The sequence below is a fragment of the Astatotilapia calliptera genome, chromosome 1 (assembly GCF_964374335.1).
Source record: "Astatotilapia calliptera chromosome 1, fAstCal68.1, whole genome shotgun sequence".
Taxonomy (NCBI): Eukaryota; Metazoa; Chordata; class Actinopteri; order Cichliformes; family Cichlidae; genus Astatotilapia; species Astatotilapia calliptera.
The window spans coordinates 1,000,140-1,020,910 of NC_137422.1; the positions used below are offsets into that span (position 1 = coordinate 1,000,140).

The following is a 20,771-nucleotide window of genomic DNA, read 5'->3' on the forward strand; positions in this document are numbered from 1 at the left end:
GTGTGTGTAAAGGTGTGTGTGTGTGTGCCTGTGCTTTAATTGTGCAATAACTCACACAGTCCAGCCACCCAAGAATACGTCTGAAATGATCTCAAATCAACAGCAATAACAACAGGAAAAGGCAGATATGTCTATAATAGACACGAAGAGAGAATTAGAAAAAGGCGTTCGACACAGGATCAGCACAGCCATGGAGCGGTGTTCTGGTCACGATAAAGTTGACTTTAACATATAGCGTATCAACTGCAATGACATCATGAGAGCCTCCTTGGACAACTTATTTCAAATCAGGACCGTGCGTTGCTCCAGGATCCCCTTAGGAAACTGGTCGTTGAAGTCCCTTCCTCTCAGTTCCTGGCTGTGGTCTGGGTTTGTGTCAAAGCTGAACAGGTTTTTATCTATAGATTCCAAAATATCGACCATGTCACTGTCTGTGGAGAGAGACCAGTTCCAGGGAGTCTTCCTGGGGGCTTTTCTTTGTGGATGGAGTACCTGTTCTTTTGGAGGGAGTCTCTGTCTTGTTTGGTTTCCCCATGATGACGCACTCAAAACACTCATCAGTATAAAGCTGTAGACTGTCCAGATCATATGTTGTTATGTTTAAAGCTGCCTGGCAGAAGACTGTTGGTGAAAATTAGTGACAGAAATGTTTTTTGGTGAGTATGTTCAGTATGGCCAAGATTCCCAGTGGGTCTCACATTACTACAGTACAGCATCCTGTGCAATTCAACTTTGACAGTTCTGCCTCAGCACAATTTAAAAGACGAGTAAAGGCTGTGTAATTGTGTTGGTGGAAGCACGCCATTTTGACAGGAGGGATAATTTGCTTTTGAGAAGAATTTCCTCTTTAGTGGCGAAGTGTTCTCGGGTATGAATGCAGTGTAGGAATAAGAAAAACACAGATCCATTAACAGTCAGAAGAATTTGTTTTTATTACAATAATTTTTCAATTAACACTTCAAGCTGGTTCAAATCTCAACAATATTTACAGACTTTCACAGTTTACTGCAGCTCCGAGTTCAAAGCAATAGATAGTAAAAGGAGAGAGAAACACGACACAGTGGGTGCCTGCTTAGAGCTGGGTTTCCAGCAGATTGATATGGTTTGCATTGAGGATCTAAAACACAACCATTTATTTAGAAGTATTTAAGAATGGGGAAACTGATGTCCTGATCACTGACAAAAGTAAAGCCAGTTAGCCAGAGGGGTCTGTTGAGTAAACACCTATACAGAACATGAATACTGGATATGTTCATTTTGTGTCTCTAAGTAAAAATAAATAGTTTTTTCTTTTCATATTTTACTGAAAGTGTCAATGAAACTGTAAAAGTTGCTATCATGGCGCGCAGTATGGACATTTCAGCACATATTGTGCAGTAATATATTATCTGTCTGCCCGTATGGCTACTTTTAGAGGCCGTGGAAAAAGCCATTCAACGGGTGGATAACATTCAAATTAAGTTTATAGTTTCAAACAAATGTGAGGGTATTGCATTGGAATGCATTCATTATTAATCCATTTGTGTAATAAATGACTAATATTTTACATATTTACAATAAATTAAATGAACAGAATGTACAGAATTAAAAAAAGTGTAAAGTCAAAAGTAGACTGATAATTTCATCTGTAGTAACATGTATCTGGCAGAATAGCTTGGGTCTAAGACACTGAGTGGAGATCAGTTGGATAGGAAGTTGGAACAGATTAGCGAATGTATGTGAATTGTTTCAGTTGAAAATCTAGCAGAACTAATGTTCTGCTAGATTTTCAACTGTTCAATAAGTTGAAAATCTGTAATGCAATGTTGTAGTCCAATGAGCACCTACACAGCTCATTGGACTACAACATTACAGCTGTTCTGTTCTGTTTACACATTTGGCTTCACTAAAGAAGCTGGTCCAGTTAATTGTCCAGCCCATTTAATCCTCTTAGGTGAGTTCGCTAGCTAGGACACTGATGTAGAAATATTCACTGAACAAATGCCTGCAAAGAAATGAACAAAGCCACAGTTTCTTTTTTATTTAAAGGACATGTGCTTTTGGCTGGTTACAATTCAGAAAAAGAGGAGGAGACTGCAGCAACATTCAAATGTAATTCTCATTCTTCACAAGTAGGCTAAAAGTTATCAATACATTCACATTGGCTGTACAGTCATACTGTACATAGTCATACATCTACTTTGGAGTATAACTGTACTTAGGCTAAAGGACATACATATTTCTATTTAGAAAAATGTGTAGCATAAATGTCATTACTCAAAATGCTTGTTTTTATTGATAAAGATAAATTCTCACAACTAGATAATTAATCAAAAAATAACTTTGAACAAAATAAAGTACAGTAATCATATGAAAAATAAAAAATATATACCCTATCATAAGTTGCTATATGTTGGCTAAAATTACAACAGTTTTGTTATCATGTGCTGTAGTTGTTTAAGATGGACAATTACATCAACTACCTTCCATCTAGCATTACAATGAACTAGAATTGTTAAAATAGATAGATAGATAGATAGATAGATAGATAGATAGTAGGGGTGCAACGATACACAAAATTCACGGTTCGGTTCAATACTTTGGTGTCACGGTTCGAAATTTTTTCGATACAAGAAAATGTTCATGCTTTTTTAATTTGTCATTTATTAAAATTATAAATATATATTTTAACTCAAAAGTACAGTTTTTAAATTTAATGTTGCTGAAACAACAAAATAAAAAAAAAAAAACTATCTGATTGAGGAATCCCTCATCTTTGGAAAAGAGAGTTTATTACAGAGAAATGGCTCTTTCAAAATAAAAGCTATACTATACGCTTCTTCTGGGCTATATTCTCAGCAGCATATTAAACATATCAGGTCCCCATAAGGAGAATCCTGTGCTAACGGCTGTCTAAACGACTCGGCTAAAGTTTGTAGCATGCGTGCTTGTTGTTTTTGTCTGCTTCCACTTGTCTTTGCACTAGGATGATGTCGGAGTAAATGTGCAGTCATATTCGTTGTGTTCCCACTAGTGCTGTCAGCGTTAATCTCGTTGAAATGACCTTAACGCCACAACACGGCAAATCTCTGTTAACGAGCTACCACGGATCGCCCCGTGTGTGGGGCTGGATGGCGTCAACACGTGAACGAGCTAACTGCGCTAACGCACTAGCTCCCACCCATGTAATTGAGCATTGCGTGGCACATCCAACATACTGTTTTACTTTAGTTCATGACTCGCTTACCTTCAGGGTCATACGTCACATGAAGACCAAAATAGTTCCAAACGCCAGATCTGAATGAGGGTGGGGGAGGTTCAATTTGCCATGTTGCAACGAGCTTAGCTTCTGTCTTGCTAGCTTGCCCTGCGCTCAGTGAATCTGTGCTCGACAGTCTAGGCAGAGTAGTCGAACGCAGATCCACTGAGCGCTGAACACAGACAGCATCGTCCGAAGAAAAGTTGATAAAATAAATTAAAAATGTTGTATTGTTCGATACATATGCGTACCGAACCGAAAGCACTGTATCGAACGGTTCAATATCAATACGAGTATCGTTGCACCCCTAATAGATAGACAGATAGATAGATAGATATTATGCACTTGCTGATTTTATAACCTTAATATTTCTACATTGGCAATACTCCCAGATGTAAACACCATAAAAACAAAAAAAACAATGTAAAGTCGTACATTCTCATGCTGTCACTCAGTTTGCTTTGCACTTACTGGTCCACAAAAAGAAAACACCTACAGGTAGAAGTATAACATCCATTGTGCATGGCTACCACCTTTCTCATTTATTCATGATTTCATGGTGCAAATTGGAACAACAATAACCAGGATCACAGTGCAAGTAGCAGCTGCAATCAGTGCTCCAATCTTACACGCCTTGGCCCTCCTAAATTCTGCCTCTTTCCTCTTGAGCAACGAGTCATAGCCTGGGGTGTAGATGTCCTCCATCCAGTACTCCAGATTATTGGGGTTTAACGACTCCTGGGTCTGATGAAAGACACAAAGACTATAAATAACAATTAGGGATGTTTTCCATTTGGCTTTTAAAAAAAACATTTTTTAATTAAATGCTGTGTTGAGGCTGTTATTTTTAGCATCTGCATGGATGTTAAAATCACCCACAATAATTGTTTTATTGTGGGTGAGAAGTCAGACAGAAACTCTGTGTGAGGTCCAGGTGTACCATCGGTGGTAGCAAAGCTGGGGCGGAGGAGGCTGAGCATCAGGCTTTCAGATGAGTCTCTAATTCAATCATCCTGGTATCCAGAGCTTCCAATAGGCTTATTACTATAAACGTCTGAATGAATAGTGAAAAGCTCATATTCTTTAAATTACTTACAGAGTGAAATTATGTATTTTAAATGTCTAAACTCAAGAATTTCAAATGAATAACCAGAATATCTGTTGTGTGTGTATGCGTGTGTTTGTGTGTGCGCATGCATGTGTGTCTGTGCATGCGTGTGTGTCTGTTAGTGTAAGTGAGTGAAAGTGGGGAATTGTTATCAAATGAGCAGGAAAAAAAGTTTTATTTTAAAACTGTGTGTTTGTGGGGAGATAAACTATGTCTGATATCAAAATTATCTGTCATTACCATACATTTAAATTCACCACCCATTGCTAATTAAATAGGTCAATCAGGAGCTGGAATTCCAACCGGACCATGCAGCTTGCCTGGTTGGAATACACCCAAAACTGCATGACCTGCTGGTCAACTGGTCTGCTACCTTTTGAGGCCTCCATATGTTACCAACATCCACTCTGGAAGACCACCCAAGCAGCCTTCCTTTGGACGAAGGAGCAAAATAAATGGCTGCCTGACTGGAACAGGACTACTGCACTTCCCTGTACTCGTCCACCTCGGCCTTACACAGAGTTTGTCTGATTTCTCAGACTTTTTATCTGATTTAGTGCTCAGCTCAGTTAAAACAATTATTGTGGGTGATTTTAACATCCACGTAGATGCTAAAAATGACAGTCACTCTCCCCCTTTCTGGTAATCGCACGGAACAAATCAATTTTTGCCTGTTCAAAGCACAGCACACACCTCTTTTTCTGGGTCACCCCTGGGTACGATAAAAAAACACTGTATTAACTATGACAAGGATTGTATCTCGGGTTGGAGTAATAGCTGCCTTAAGTGTGCCCCTCTATACGTCCAAAGTTGCAAGACCTCCTCGTGTATGGTCTTAATTTATTTATTTGTCAAAGTACTGTCCTTGGTGCTGAAGACTGAAGAAGTCAGTTGATGAGTGACCAAATGTTTCTGGAAACGCTACATCCAGATGAACACAATCAACTTTTTGGGACTTGGTGCTGAATATAAATGGCCAGGATGGATTCTTGGCTCCTTTTGGACAATATCATTGTGTGATTGTATTACGAAACAAAACAACAATTAGATACTCCAACAGATTTCATTACCCACTACTTCTTGTTGCTTTTGGTGGGATTGAAGTGAAATGGTTTCAATAATACATGCATATTTTTGTGAAGATTTTAAGTGATAAGTATGTAAAACACAAACTATATGAGATAGAAGACAGAATTTAATGAGTGACAAGAGGTGAGTGGAGAAAAAAATGCTCAGTGGATCATAGAAGGACCCCCAGAAGCCTGAATCTACAGCAGCATGACTAGGGTATGGTTCAGAAATTAAGTTGCTCGACATTTCATAATATGCAATATGTATGCAGAGCCCAGAACTGTACCTGCAGGTCAAGAGCAGTGAGCTGCTTTTCCTTCTTTCCTGAATTGCGTTTGTATTCCTCAATGGTCCAGGATGGCTGGCCACGTATCCCAGCTGATGGACTGGTGAGCCTTACATCAGCGTACAGAGAGCTGTCTTTCATATGGGCCTTGACAGAAGGGTTGAAGTGATGCGGTGAAAAAACCTGCTCAGTCAGGTAGGAATCCTTTGATTGTTTTTGGAGTCGTTGCACTTGGGGAAGCTCATATTGACGCTTTCGATCTGTCTAAGAAAACAGCGAAGGATAAACACAGCAGATTTTAATCACCGCAGAGAAATATTTACAACCATCTCACAGATATATCATTACGTCCAGATACTTTCAGCACTACTTATGTTCTTTTAAACTTGTTCCTGAGTTAACTTCAATATTCACTCCCTCCAAATGATCGATTTTTAGACACCATTGCTACAAGAATGCTCAGAAAAGTCCTATTCACTTTTCAATTAAATTCAATTTTATTTATAAAGCACCAAATCACCTCATGGTGCTTTATACTGCACGGTCATGACCCCACGATAATACAAAGACAACAGAAAACCCCAACAATCACTTGATCCCCCTTTGAGCAAGTGCTTAGTAACAGTGGAAAGGAAAAACCCAGCTACACACACACACACACACACACACACACACACACACACACACACCCAAGAAACACCTGATTCCAGGTCTCTCTTGGAAATTAGATCTCAATGAGATTTTTACCTGGCTGAATAAAGGACTAATAATACCCACGAACCCACTAATGACACACAAAGACACACACGCACACACTGACAATCCCCCCGGCGGTGCGGTAAGGAGACGTCCCTCTGAAACAGCAAGCCAGGACGCAGCCACAGCGCCCCACAAACGACCTGTAGACCCCCGCACCTGGCAGAGTGTGACACAGTGTGCTGTGGAGTGTGAGTGTATATACGGGATGACTATTACTGTATGAAAACTAGAGTGCTGTTGGGTGGGGGACGTGACACAAACACCCCACTGCTGAACAGCAATACTTACACACATCCCCCAGCCGATGAGAAGAACTTTAAATTGTATTCTGGATTTAACAGGAAGCCAATGAAGGGAAGCCAACACAGGAGGAATCTGCTCTCTCTTTCTAGTCCCTGTCAGGACTCTTGCTGCAGCATTTTGGATCAGCTGAAGGCTTTTCAGGGAGTTTTTTGGACGTCCTCATAATAACAAATTACAGTAGTCTAGCCTAGAAGTAATGCAATAATATGAATCCTACAAAAATGAATACTTCAGTTTTGAATATGATTAGTCTATCTCTATTACCCCCACAACCTCACCTGCAGTCAGCCTGGAATCCAGAGCCACACCACTGTGCCAGCCTCTCTCTTCACATGTTGCCTCCTGTGAGATTCCTGACACCCCTCCCCCACCCATCACCTTCACTCAATACCAGGTTGAGATGCAAATGAGGTGACTTCACTCAGGCAAGTCTGCTGGACCAGACGGAGTGAGTCCCCTTGTCCTCAAGGCCTGTGCCCCCCAGCTGTGTGGAGTCTTTCATAAACTGTTTATGCTGAGTCTGAGTCTGCAGAGGGTCCCGGTGATGTGGAAGACATCATGCCTCGTCCCTGTACCAAAGACGCCACGTCCCAGTGGCCCCCAGGATTACAGGCCCGTGGCATTGACCTCCCACATCATGAAGACCCTGGAAAGGCTCATCCTGGACCAGCTGCGACCCATAGTAAGACCACATCTGGATCCCCTTCAGTTCGCTTATCAGCCTCGTCTCGGAACTGAGGACGCCATCATCTACCTGCTCAATCGTGTCTACACCCATCTGGACCAGCCGGCGAGCACTGTGAGGGTCATGTTTTTTGACTTTTCCAGTGCTTTCAACACCATCAGGCCGACCCTCCTGGGTGATAAGTTAGCAGCGATGCAGGTGGATGCTTCTCTGGTGTCCTGGATTGTTGATTACCTGACAGGAAGACCACAATATGTACGTCTCCCACAGTGTGTGTCTGACAAGGTGATCAGCAACACAGGGGCACCACAGGGGACTGTCCTCTCCCCCTTCCTCTTCACCCTCTACACCACAGACTTCAGCCACTGCACAGAGACCTGCCATCTTCAGAAGTTTTCTGATGACTCTGCGGTGGTTGGATGCATCAGCAGGGATGATGAGACAGAGTACCGGGCTGTGGTCGACTCCTTTGTCACGTGGTGTGAGCAGAATCATCTGCAGCTCAACGTGGCAAAGACCAAGGAACTGATCGTGGACTTCAGGAAGACCAGGAAACACTTGACCCCTGTTTCAATCCAGGGGGTCAGTGTTGACATTGTGGAGGACTATAAATACCTTGGAGTACACATTGACAATAAACTGGACTGGGCTAAAAACACCACAGCACTTTACAGGAAGGGCCAGAGTCGTCTCTATTTTTTGAGGCGACTGAGGTCCTTCAACATCTGCCAGAAAATGCTGAGGATTTTCTATGAGTCTGTTGTGGCCAGTGCGATCCTCTATGCTGTTGCATGCTGGGGGAGCAGGCTGAGGGTCGCAGATGCCAACAGACTTAATAAACTGATCCGTAAGGCCAGCAATGTTGTGGGGATGGAGCTGGACTCCCTCAAGGTGGTGTCGGAGAGGCGGATGCTGTCCAAGATAAAGACAATGTTGGATAACACCTCCCACCCACTCCATGACATGCTGGTCAGTCACAGGAGCTCGTTCAGTGAGAGACTGAGATTACCCATGATGCACCACTGAACGACACAGGAAATCATTCCTGCCTGTGGCCATCTCCCTGTACAACGCATCCACTTAACACACTGTTTGCTGCTACAACTACACATGTTTCTTTTCCAACTATTTATTTATGAGTGACTTATGTATGTATGTATGTATATATATGTATATATTGTACTATTCTTAGTTAGCGTATTGTCTGTCTTGTCTTAATGTTGGTTTAAAATGGAGCACTGTAACAAAAAATAATTTCCCCCAGGGATCAATAAAGTATTCTGATTCTGATTCTGATTAACAGGCTGCATACTACAGGCTTTTAAGCTGGCAGTAAACCATTGCATAAAAAGTGTCTGTGAAGGTTCTCAGTCATCCAGGTCATCGTAGTCAAAGGAGCTTGCAAAGAAAAGCGTCTGGACTTCTTTAAGTTGCTTGAAGACGTTTCACCTCTCATCCTTGCATAAAAAGCCATCACTTGACCCAGTGTCTTAGCTGATTATAGACCAATCTCTAACCTTCCTTTCTCAAAAAATCTCAAAGATTCTTGAAAGAGTACTTGTAAATCAGCCAAACTGATAATCAGAAGAAATAGTATATCAGAAAAGTTTCCCAATTCTTAGTTTCCAAATTATAGAACAGAAACAGTAAAGCATACACGTTCTAACGAGCTACGGTGGCATTACCTTACTCTGCAGCAGCACTGTGAGGAATCTTGGAGTCATTTTTTAACCAGGATATGTCCTTCAATGTGCACATTAAACGAATATGTGGGGTTGCTTTCTTGTATTTGTGCAATATCTCTAAAATTAAAAAAACATCCTAACTCAGAGTGAAGCTGAAAAACCTTCATGGGAGAATTCGAGGCTATATGAAAACCTTTCAGGTGATTTGAAATGCTGCAGGCAAAGTACTGACAGTGACAGGAAAGAGAGCAAATGTCTCTAATGCTGGCTTCTCTTTATTGGCTACCTGTTAAATCCAAAATCGAATTTAAAATGTTTCTCCTCATACAAATTCTTGAATAATGAGGCCACATCTAATGTTAAAGACTTCATAGTAACATATCACATCACCATATCATAGTACCTACACCTTGCCAGTGATCAGATAATCAGCTGGCCAAAGGTGGAGACAGAAGACACTGACATCAAGTGGCTGGACGAGGATGGACTGAAAGACAGCTAAGAGACACTGATCATGGCAGCACAGGAACAGGCTCTAAACACAAGATCCACAGAGGCTGGGGTCTACCACACCAGGCAAGACCCCAAAGATGTGCAACATAACTGGGTGGCCAAAATAATATACAGGAACATCTGTGGTGTTTCCTGGAAGTCAAGGTCAAAATGGGACACGTCCTCTAGTGTGGTTGAGAATGACAGAGCTAAGATCAGGTGAGACTACAGATACAGACACAAACTGGTGATGGCTAACCAACTGGACATTGTAATGGTGAACAAGCTGAGGAAGACAGTGATCGATGTAGCTATCCTGAGTGATAGCAACATCAGGAAAAAGGAACATGAGAAGCTCAAGAAGTACCCAGAGCTGAGAGATGCCAGCTTCTTCCTCTGCAGCTCTGCCATACGTTCTGTATTCCACTTACTATTAAGTCATTCATACTGCAATAGCAACTTCTGTTGTTTGGAGATATTAGAAAACTCTCCTGACATACAACATAGAGATTTCTTAATCCCCTCAATCTCATCCTCAGAGACTGTACCCATCTTTGCTCAATTAAGATATAAACAAACACAGTTAACCTGTTTAGTTGTTGCTTAGCAGGAAGTTGACAGTTGGCTTCCACAATTCACAGTTGTTAAGGAATGCTAGATGTGTCAGCACTAGAGGGAAGCAATAGAAACCTTTCCCCTTTTGATTGTTACGCTAGTCGGACACCACAAAAGTGTGTTACTTGAGAATGTCAAGCAGATTGTTGATATTAGCCGACCTTGTTGGTTTGTGACGCCAATCAGTTGATAATGTGCAAATGACAAGGCACAGGAGCAAAACATAAGGTGCTTTGTGAAGGGAAAAGTAGGAGCATTCACTGTCCACAACCCTAGACAGTCTGTCTTCTGCAAAAATGGCTGGAGGCTAATAAGGAAGCCTGGTCCTGGGCTATTGAAGCCTGGTTGTGGCCTGGTGGCTGAGCTTGGTGACTGCTGGAGGATCCTGGGCCTGATGTTGGATAAGAAGGCCTGACTCACGGTCTCTGCTCTGACTCATGCCAAAGGTGTTCCATCAGTTAGAGGTCTGTCCAGGCCAATCAGATGTTTCTACACCAGGGTCACCAGTAAGACACAACACACAAGCTTGTTAAGGTGACCAAAATGCAGCCAAGACTAAAACAATGACTGGTTTCTTATACTAACTCCAGTTCAGCATAATGCATGATCTAACATCACCTTCACAAGAAGAATGACAGATACAAATAAGAATGTGCATTTAGTTAAGTAGACGAATATCAGCAGTTATACTTATAAACCTACTGCCCCGATATCTCGTCTGATCATACAAGTGATAACTCCAGGACACAATATACATTCCAGATTGTTTCCCTTTAAAAACTCTCTCATGCTTTGTGAATACAATGTAAAATGATTCCATAAAATCTACAAGTGCCATGCAAAATTCTTGTTACTGAATTTGTGTTTCTTTATACAAACACACACACACACATACCTCTTTAACCTTCCGATGCCTATCCTTGTCTCTGTCCTCAGGGTGACAGGAGTAGGACACAGTCCCCCGGTCCTGTAGAGAGTTGGTTATGCTAGCAACCTTCGACTCGGTAGCCATGGGCTCCTCGTTGAGTGAACAGGAAGACCTTCTGAATAGCATGCCTTTCTTCACAGCCTTAATCCCAAGAGTGTTGCTATTACTCCCATCTGAGCAACACCACTCTCCGACATATCCATTGTCTGTTTTCACATTGTGACCAGTGGTGTTGCACTGGTAAACATGGGGTGAAAGAGCAGTACTGTTGAAATGTGGATGTGGGTAGGGTTGAGCCTTTGTCGGTGTGGCATTGGACCTGGATGATGATGATGATGCTTTCTCCCCGTGCCTCCCATTGGCCTCAGGCTCCTGGATCTTTTCATCCAGTTTGTTGAGCTTGGAAAGTACCTGGGATATTTCACTGCGAACCCCCGACAAAGACTCCAACTTCTTCTCAATCTCACCAATTCTCCTCACAAGCTTACACACACTTGTTTTGAGCTCATCATCAGTGTTTTCAAGTGAATGGAACAGGCGGTCTACCTTAGACTTGGCTAATTTGACTGTGTTGCATTCAGGGGAGCTGTCACCTTCTGACTTTACCTGAGACAGAGACCCATTACTATTGTAACATGATGACTGAACAACACCCAGAGAGTCACAAACACTCATATCATCCAGAAAACGAAAAATATCACTTATGTCATCACTAATGACCTCACACTCCTCAACTGAGCGTTTCAAACCGTGCCTTTCGCTGTCGTTATACTTAGATTGGTATTCTTTCAGCTTCTTCTGTTCAATCCGCTCAGTTTGTGTTCCAACACTAGAGGCGCTTTCCCCTTCTTGAAAGGATGCATTCTTCGTATTTTTGTCCCCAAACCTTTTGGCTACGTCTCCATTGTCCAGACCTCCGGGTCCCCTACCCATCAGTGATATATCCTTGGGTTTTATTTCAGTACTTTTCTTTGCAAAGCCAGGTGACGCTGATACCTTTTGCATCGGGGTGTGAAAATATTGCTCACTCTCAGTGGTAATAATGTTACACTGATGGTTTTCTTTGAGTGGTCTGCTGCTTTGAAAAATCCTTTCTGAAACAGGAGGGCCCTCTTCTGCGTTGAGACTGAGGCTCTTCATGGGCCATACTGGCTGTTTCCCTGCTTTGTTAATGTGCTTCTTGCTACTAACACACTCAGAGACGGTGGTTGGACCAAAATAAGTTGACACCTGTAAGTCATCCAGGCTCTCGTGCTTCACCCTCCGTCTGTCCTGTAGGGGGGAGTTAAGTGGCGGTTCAAAGTAGGGGTTACTGTAGGGCAGTTCGAAGCTACGGTTGAAGAAGGTAGCAGGCTTACGTAACTCCCTATTGTGGTAACCTTCAGCAGCCTTACTGCCCTGTTTGCACTCACTGGTGATGACCTGCAACAATAACCAAGACAAAGATGGAGTTGGCTTAAAGGCACAAAAATGCAGCAATTATCAATCATAACTCGGGGATTAAGAAAGTTTAGAATTATGAAATAACACAATACTACAGAGAAATCTGGGCAATAACTGATTTATAAAATACAAATGGACTAATTTGATCTTCGGTGTAGAGAATCTAGTCACATCATCCATTATGTTACTATTTTTTAGCACATCAATCAACTTTAATTACAAGACAATAGAGGTGTCAGGAACATCTGTATCAATAAACTGTACAAAACCGTATACAAAACATTTTTATTATACTATGTGTGTGTGTTATTGACAGGACATCGAATCTTTCATGTTTAGTTCGTTTAGAATATTTGGGATGTGAGATTATTAAGATAACACTATTATTCACTAAATCAAAGCAGGTATTGATAATAGTGGGAGAAAATAAGTAAATATTAAAACACTCTCGTGTGTGTTGTACACAAGGTGCCACTTTAGCTCAGTGGGTGAGCAGGAAACCACATGACCGGCGGGCAGCAGCCCAGGTGTATGACCTGTGGCCTTGTGCTGCATGTCCACCCACTCTCCCACTTTCTGTCTGTCTTTACTGGTTCACAATTCTAAAAGAAGCAAAACATTTTCGACACGGTCAGTTCAGGGAGCCAGCATATGATTAAGGGTCGCAAAGGGGAAAATGCACTCACTCAGTACTTGCATATTCTTTATAATTTGTCTGTTCAGAAAATGGAGGCTTAGGTTAGCACTTGTTGTTTTTGTGACAATGAATATTTCATTGGGTGGCTGTTACATTTCCTGACACCAGCTGTATTTGTCAGTGTGAGGAATGTTTACTTTGCTAAAGCAGAAGAGTCAAAGTTGAGGAGAAATACTTGTGGTGTCATATCATAGTATTGTGTTGTTTGGCCATCAAACTAGTGAGCAGCAAAACACATGATCAAGGCCACCGGCCTGTGGGTCACACTTTAACAACCTTGTATTATTGTTTTTTTTTCATCACTGCATTTCAGAGGACGTAAATAAAATGCCCATAACATTGCCTTCAAATTTTTAAAAATGTTTTACATATATGTTTACGTGTTTGTGTGCATTTTTGTGTGTCTACAAACACGGGTTAGGGTATAATTTAGTATATTTAAATTATGAATCTCCAATAGACTATTCAACTCAAATGAAACTCAAATTTCCATTTCGTTTACTAAACTTGTGTACCATCTCATATGTCACCTGGCCGTCTCCCTATAGACATCTGTCTCAGTAATTCCTTTCAACAGCACCCTAAAAACACAAACCTGTGGTGAAAAAGCCACAAAATTGTGAAAATCCTTCTTAAAATCGTTTCTCTTCTGGATGGAAGTGTGAAGAGAGAAGGGCTCTGGATGTCCCATGTTCTGCAGGGACTCCTGGTCAGTGGTGGACTCGGTGTCTATGTCCATAGGAAAGTAGGTGCTCTGCATTTCACAAGGTGGTGATGGTGGACTGCTGCTAGAGTACTGAGGCAGATGATGCAGCTTGTCCAGAGAGCCTGCTCTACATTTCATGTCTTTCCTTATGCCCAGGAGGAAGTTTGGTCCTGAGGAGACAAGAAAGCGCTGCTGGCTGTTGCAATCAGAGGAATTAGCACAGGGAGGGGCGTTCTGAGCCACAGGATGCTGCTGAGAGTGGTGGTGATGGCGCCCTTCCCTGGGGTGATCCATGTGCTCATAACCAATCCCCCTGTCACAGTCCTGATACTTAAGGTGATCACTGTCAGACCTGCAGAACTCCACTGACTGACTCTTGTGAAACGTGGCTCTTTGAACTATAGGAAGCTTATCTTTGGCTATTCCTCCATTCATGTGGATCAAATTGAACATGGTGACAATGTCCGCTGCAACCATGAGCTTTTTGGACAGCGGGTCCTCAGTGGAACAGCGCATCTTGTCCTTGAAGAGGGTGGCTGGGAAGGCAGGGTCCAGGCAGGCTGTGTGGAAGAGCAGGCTGCGGAGCTTGGCCAAGTGCACCAAGTCAAAGCGAGCACACAGAGACTTGCACAGGTCCTGGTAGGACATGGTGGTGTGCTTGGTGTCCAACTCTTCCAGGATCCGAACCAGGAACAGAGAATACTCTGGGAGGGAGTCCATGGCTGCTGGATGGCAGGAAGAAAGAATCGGTTCTTCCTCAGGAGAGGCTTGACACCTGGAAACAACACAGTCAAATGTTCATTCTGTGCTAATCTGGTTTTCTGTGAAATAAGACACATAACAGAATCAAACAGACACAATGCAGACAGGCCACAGTCACAACAACGAATATAATGGACGAAAAAGTTAACACAATTCCTTCCCATCCAATCGATAACCTACATTCTGACAATAACAGCAATAGTGACATGTCTGTCAAAATCAATAAATACAAATCAACATTTCACGTTTTTAGTTGTATTCAGGGGCGGATCTACTGCGGTGGCAACTAATCTCTTGTCATCCTTGTGCCATTGTAGTTTTGCATATGACAGTGTTGTCTATTGCAGTGAGATTTTAGATTTCAACACTGTAGAAATGGAATGAAGGTGTGCGGTATTAACCCTCTGGGGTCTACGGACACGTCATCGCCTCCAAATCACATGACATAGCAACAAGATGCAGACTGACTGAGTCGTCATTTCAATTTCAATTTCCTTTGACAGTTCAGACTTCAAACTATATAGTAGTTTTTAAATTGTGTTAATACGCCATGTGAAAACAGAGTTATATATATATAGACAATGCTTTTTTCTGAATACTATCGTCACGTTTTGTGCAAGAAGAAATTGTAAAAACTGCATTTTCTAAGGACAGCACAAAACAACAACATGAACAACAACAACAAAACGTCACTACTTTCCTATTGGTGGGAAAATGTACCATGTCGACCTTAGGAAGGTGAGAGAGCTTTGGGAGTGACGATGGTGAGAGCAAGTGAGCGAGAAAGAGGAGACATCAACAGTGTGGTTTGAGAGATTTGTGACATTTAGCGTGTTTGGAGTGTACAGTTAGTGTATAGTGTAGTCATTGTTTTGTTTTGTGTGACACTGAGGGCACTGCTGGATGTCACAGTCGCTGCCAAAAAGTCATCAAAGGCAGATTGCAGTGTAAACGCTGTCTCCAGGTGGGAAACAGGAGTGATACACTTCCTGTTGTCATACCTGCAGGTTTCAGGAGTGTGATGTGCTCCTCTGTCTTGTGGTGGACAGAAACTATTTTTTGGAGTGGCACAAATAATTTGTGTGGCATCTTATTGTGACACAAAACAGTGAAGAAGGCGCAGCAGCGCCTCTTCTTTCTCAGGAGACTGAAAAGATTCGGCATGAGCCCCCGCATCCTCAGGACCTTCTATCACTGTGCCATTGAGAGCATCCTCACTGGATGCATCACCACCTGGTACGGCAACAGCACCGCCTACAACTGCAAAGCTCTCCAGCGAGTAGTGCGGTGCTCTAAACGGATAATTGGAGGTGAGCTTCCCTCCCTCCAAGACATCTACAGGAAGCGGTGCCTGAGGAAAGCGGGGAGGATCATCAAGGACTCCAGTCACCCCAGCCATAAACTGTTCAGACTGCTTCCATCAGGAAGGAGGTTCTGCAGCATCCGGTCCCGTACCAGCAGACTGAGAGACAGCTTCTTCCACCAGGCCATCAGACTGCTGAACACGTCATAGACACCTCAGCTTCACTACTGGAACTTCAACATTATGCACTCCACACTGTATATAAATGCCACTTGTTTTGCACATATTCAACTCTGTATATTTTATATATTTTATTATTATTATTATTATTTTATTTTATTTTTTTTTACTATTTAATTTGTAAAAATGTGTATACACACACACACACACACACACACACACACGTAGGAAAATATTTAGTATACACATCCAGAAATGCATACACTATTATATATTGTACATATATTTATTAGTTTCAGATGTAGCCATTCTTGTAATTTGCTTGTTTACATTATTGTATTTTGCACAACTCTGTTGCTTGTGAAGCTCGCACACAAGAATTTCACTTGCATGTGCTGTACCAATGTACCTGCACATGGGATGTGACAATAAAAGTGATTTGATTCGATTTGACTTGTATAATTTTAGTTTTAGTAGTAGGCTCAAATAGTTGTACAGAAAACACAGAGGCCTTGGCTGCATCTTTAGAAAAATAGTTGTTTATAATTTTATTGTATGCAAAAATTGTGCATAAGTTTTTAAAATTCACAGTTTTCGCTAAACATGTTTGTGGCTTTTACAGTAACAAAATACAACTTTCTTCTACTCAGATTTTGTGTTTTTTGTGTGATTTTAGATTATTGTGCCCATATTATACTATGACAGTATGCCAGTGAAAACATAACTGTAAATTCAGATTGTGCTGAAATAAAAGATAGCACACAAGACAAGGTAAATAATTTTTAAAAGTGAAATACAAAGGTAAAATGAAAAGCAGTCAAAAATGGCCAGTTATACCCTGGCCCTCAATAAATTATGACAAATTAGGTTTAAATTTCAGGTGAAAAATCTTTTCATGACAGTGCAGATTTTGTGTAAATGTAACCTTGTAACCACGTGGTTATTTCTAATTTAACTAAACCACCTCATGTTGTGTAGATTTCTGAATTTTGTACTTATTGGGCTATGTTTATTTATTACACAGGCTATACAGTACATGAAATCTACATTCACTTGTTTTATGTAACAGATATTTTCCATTTGTTTGGGCTAAAGAAAATAAGAACCTACGAAACGTGTACATTTACTGCGTTTGACGTATTTTAACCATATATAATGCATATTACAGAATGTATGTAAAGAAATTGCTTTGATTTTGCCACCCCATTTGATTCCTATGCCACCCTAAGAAAATTTCTTTAGATCCGCCCCTGGTTGTATTTGTACAAAAATCACTTACACGGACTCACTGTGAACAGAGCTGAGAATCATCTGATCAGCTGGGTGCGGGATCGAAACGGCACGGCGCTCGTTAGAGCCAAAAAACGGGAAAATGAATGGAGGATCATCTGGATGTGAATCCGCAGCGCGCACCCCGCAGCATCCAAAAACGCCTTCAGCCCGTTACATTATCCGCCAGCCTACAGAGGAGCAAACCAAACCCACACGCATGACCACAGCGAACTGTGAACACAATGACATTTAGTGTCCCGGTTGGTTTAAACGTTAAACACGGATCCACGCTCCTGCCCACGCAGAGCGGGCTGTAGTGAATCCATTGACCTACGTTTTCCCTCCTGGTTTACTGCTGACTACAGCTGTGGGTCTGTCGCGAAGGGCCTGGGTGGAAATTCAAACTGCCTGCTGTGCGAAGCCTGAGTACTATCAAATTAACTGGACACCAACAGCACTGATTTCCGCTTTCAGAGGAAAAGCTTGAGAAGTAACACAAACACAAAAACACGTTTTCACTTAGAAGCAACAATTCTGATCAGCAGCAAGAATTGCATCAGCAGTTTGATTTATCTTATTGCTTTCCAGCAACGTCATCAGTGTTTTTAATGCATTCATCTATTTGTTTGTTTGCATTTCAGTTGAACTTTGCTTAATTAGAGCAGATTTTATCTGCCAGACACCCATCGTTACAGTATTTAATCGCTTCCTTCATGTTGTTTTGCAGTAACAACATCGCTTTGACATGTAATGTAGCACCCGAAGAACCGCGTTGAAAAGATGCGGGCATTTATTTTGAAGGCGGAGAGTCGTATTTCCGTTCACAGACTGGGTGATGCTGCGGGGTCGCTGCGGTTCTTTGTTTCTACTCAGAATGATGTAACTACACTTAGCATCCGACACAATATGCCGTCTGCGATCTCACACGCGCTATTATTTCACAGGATGCTACACTTGACATCTGTGACTGCTGACCAGTAATCAGTGTAGAAAAATGAATCATTATACAAACAAAAGTGTCATACGTATCTCATTATTATTGAGAAATAGTGCGTTTAGGTTGTTTGTTGCTGTTTTGATTTTTTGCTTTGATTTTAAATCAGTGTGTGACTAACTTTTGTTCCTTAACCATATGCAGTGTACATTTGATCTGCAGTGGGCTGGTCCAGTAAAACCATTGTACATAACCAATAAACATGAAGCATGCTTGAACAGGAAAATAAATAATATGTATTTTGTGCCGTGCAGTGATCGACATTAGGGTTTGATTAGCACGTAATGTTAAAAACTAAAGTTCTTGTTCTATATTTGAAGTATTTATAAATGTACAAATATTTTTACTTTCTCTGAATTCTCTTTATTTAAATTAGTTTGTACCTTTTAAGATGTCAGTAAGCATAAAATCATCTATTTATTTAAGCTTTTTGCTATTTATGGAGGACAACATGACTGCGGTATGACACAAATGTGGGTGTGTCCTCATCTCCCAGAGGAGTCCAAATTGTCATCAAACAGACCAACAGACAGAAAAAAACATTTGAAAATAAACAACCAAACTATGAGCTGTGATTTAATTACTTAATTACTACTTGATTTAATTACTTTATGATCTCTGTGAAAATTTCTTCCACATCATTTACTGTATATTTCACAGCACTGTAGGTGCAGTGAATGCTTAAACTGTACTGACTGGAATATACCTGACATTCAGTGACATTTAGTATACTTTGTTGGGATTTGGCTGGGTTTTGATGAATTCATCATCCAACTTTTGAGTATTACTTTTCAAACTGAAGAAATAAAGACAAGCATCATGTAAAAACATAAAATAAAACCACACATTGTCTTTGATCATCATTTATGAATCTATGCACTCACATATTAAATAAATTAACTTAAATCAGTAGTGCCATCTCCGGTCTTGGCAGAGGGCAGTGATATAAAGAATAGGAGAACTGACAGCTATTCTTAAAAAAATAAAAATAAAAAATCCATTTACCTATTTTGAAAAAACGATTTTGGAAATCGGAAAATGGTTTTTGAAACGAGGTTTTCATTGAGAGTTTAATTCTTTTTTGTGAAATTAATTAATTAATGGATCAATAATTCATCCTTGTGTACAGGAGGTAAACAACACAGACTCAAACACAGGCTGAGATAACACAACTAAGATCACTGAGAACTAAAGAAACCCAAAAACATGAACAACAATAATTAAAGAATTACAAAGACTGAAACACAAATACTGGATCGCAGTTTCAGTACCGTGAGAGTAACAGTGTGTTTTAAACAAGACTTAAAAACAGCCTGGCACTTTTCTGTCACCAAGTGGGTCACAAATCTGGGACACTGTTAACATAAAAATCACACAGCTGCTCAGAGTGATGTCAGGATGCAGGATGGTTGTTTCTCTTTTCTGCTCTCAAATCGTGTACACGTGATGGTGTACCTGTATCTTAAACATTTCTCCCTATATACTCATTGTGTTGACCGACAGCGGTGTCAAGAAGTGTTTGAACCTTTCCTGATTTCCTATTTTTTATATGTTTATCACACATAAATTGATGATCAGCAAAAAATGTAATTGTTAGACACAAGTCAACACAAAATGCAGTTTCTACCACCAGCATATCTCACTGTTTATAAGTGAATTCTAAATTTACGTGGCGAATTCTAAAATATGAAAAAATGTCAAATTTCAAGATTTACATTTAGTCTTAAAAAAAGACCACTTTCTAGGCTTTTCCAGAATTTTCAGCTGCACGTCACAACCTTTTAATCAAGTTTCAGGCAAAAATGTTCATAAATATAAGAGATACTTAAATCACAGCATAAAATATTTTTAATACTTACATACAGTATTCTTCATAGAAAGTATAATTTTCATTTTATTAAATTAACCATCTATGACACGTCTTTATGCATGAATATACAAACAAATGCATGCATACACAAATACCCAGCTCTCAATCAGCACGGTGAAAAACACTTACTATTGAAATTTTATTAATCAAACATGGTGTATGTGCAACTAACAAAGAACAGTACAAGAATAATAAAGAATATTTATACCATAAGAAAAAAAGTATTGTCAAAACAATGGTATCAATCCACCAACAAATAAAAGCAGACAGCCATTAATTGTAAGGATCATACACGGACATAATCTGAATTCCACAAATGTGAAACAAGTTATAAGATAGCACCATTCAACCAACTGTAAAACACGTTTATCATA

The 20,771-nt window shown here is 40.8% G+C and overlaps 1 protein-coding gene across 3 annotated transcripts; it reads right to left on the minus strand.

Annotated features, from left to right (window-relative positions):
- Positions 1-907: 907 nt before the first annotated feature.
- minar1 (membrane integral NOTCH2 associated receptor 1) lies at positions 908-17,961 on the minus strand. Of its 3 annotated transcripts, none has more exons than XM_026183781.2 (5): positions 17,551-17,961; positions 13,906-14,791; positions 11,138-12,592; positions 5,704-5,967; positions 908-3,982 (listed from the first exon to the last, which is right to left on the minus strand). In XM_026183781.2, exons 2-5 carry the CDS (start codon positions 14,734-14,736, stop codon positions 3,785-3,787), a joined length of 2,748 nt encoding a protein of 915 aa, XP_026039566.1. In that variant the 5' UTR covers positions 14,737-14,791; positions 17,551-17,961; the 3' UTR covers positions 908-3,784. The 3 variants fall into 3 exon arrangements, with proteins under 3 accessions (XP_026039566.1, XP_026039396.1, XP_026039647.1); XM_026183611.2 differs by having other exon boundaries at positions 17,541-17,961; XM_026183862.2 differs by lacking the exons at positions 908-3,982; positions 5,704-5,967 and adding an exon at positions 8,740-10,731 and having other exon boundaries at positions 17,541-17,961.
- Between the last annotated feature and the right edge of the window lie 2,810 nt (positions 17,962-20,771).

Bases quoted from the DNA above. Each gene is read 5' to 3' on its own strand.
- minar1 (XM_026183611.2), bottom strand. From the start codon at position 17,572: ATGATTCTCAGCTCTGTTCACAGTGAGTCCGT. The intron at 12,593-13,905 runs GTTTGTGTTTTT...TTATTGTTGCAG, and splicing joins TTGTGGCTTTTTCACCACAG to GTCATCACCAGTGAGTGCAA. The intron at 5,968-11,137 runs GTATGTGTGTGT...CTGTTTTCTTAG, and splicing joins GGCATCGGAAGGTTAAAGAG to ACAGATCGAAAGCGTCAATA.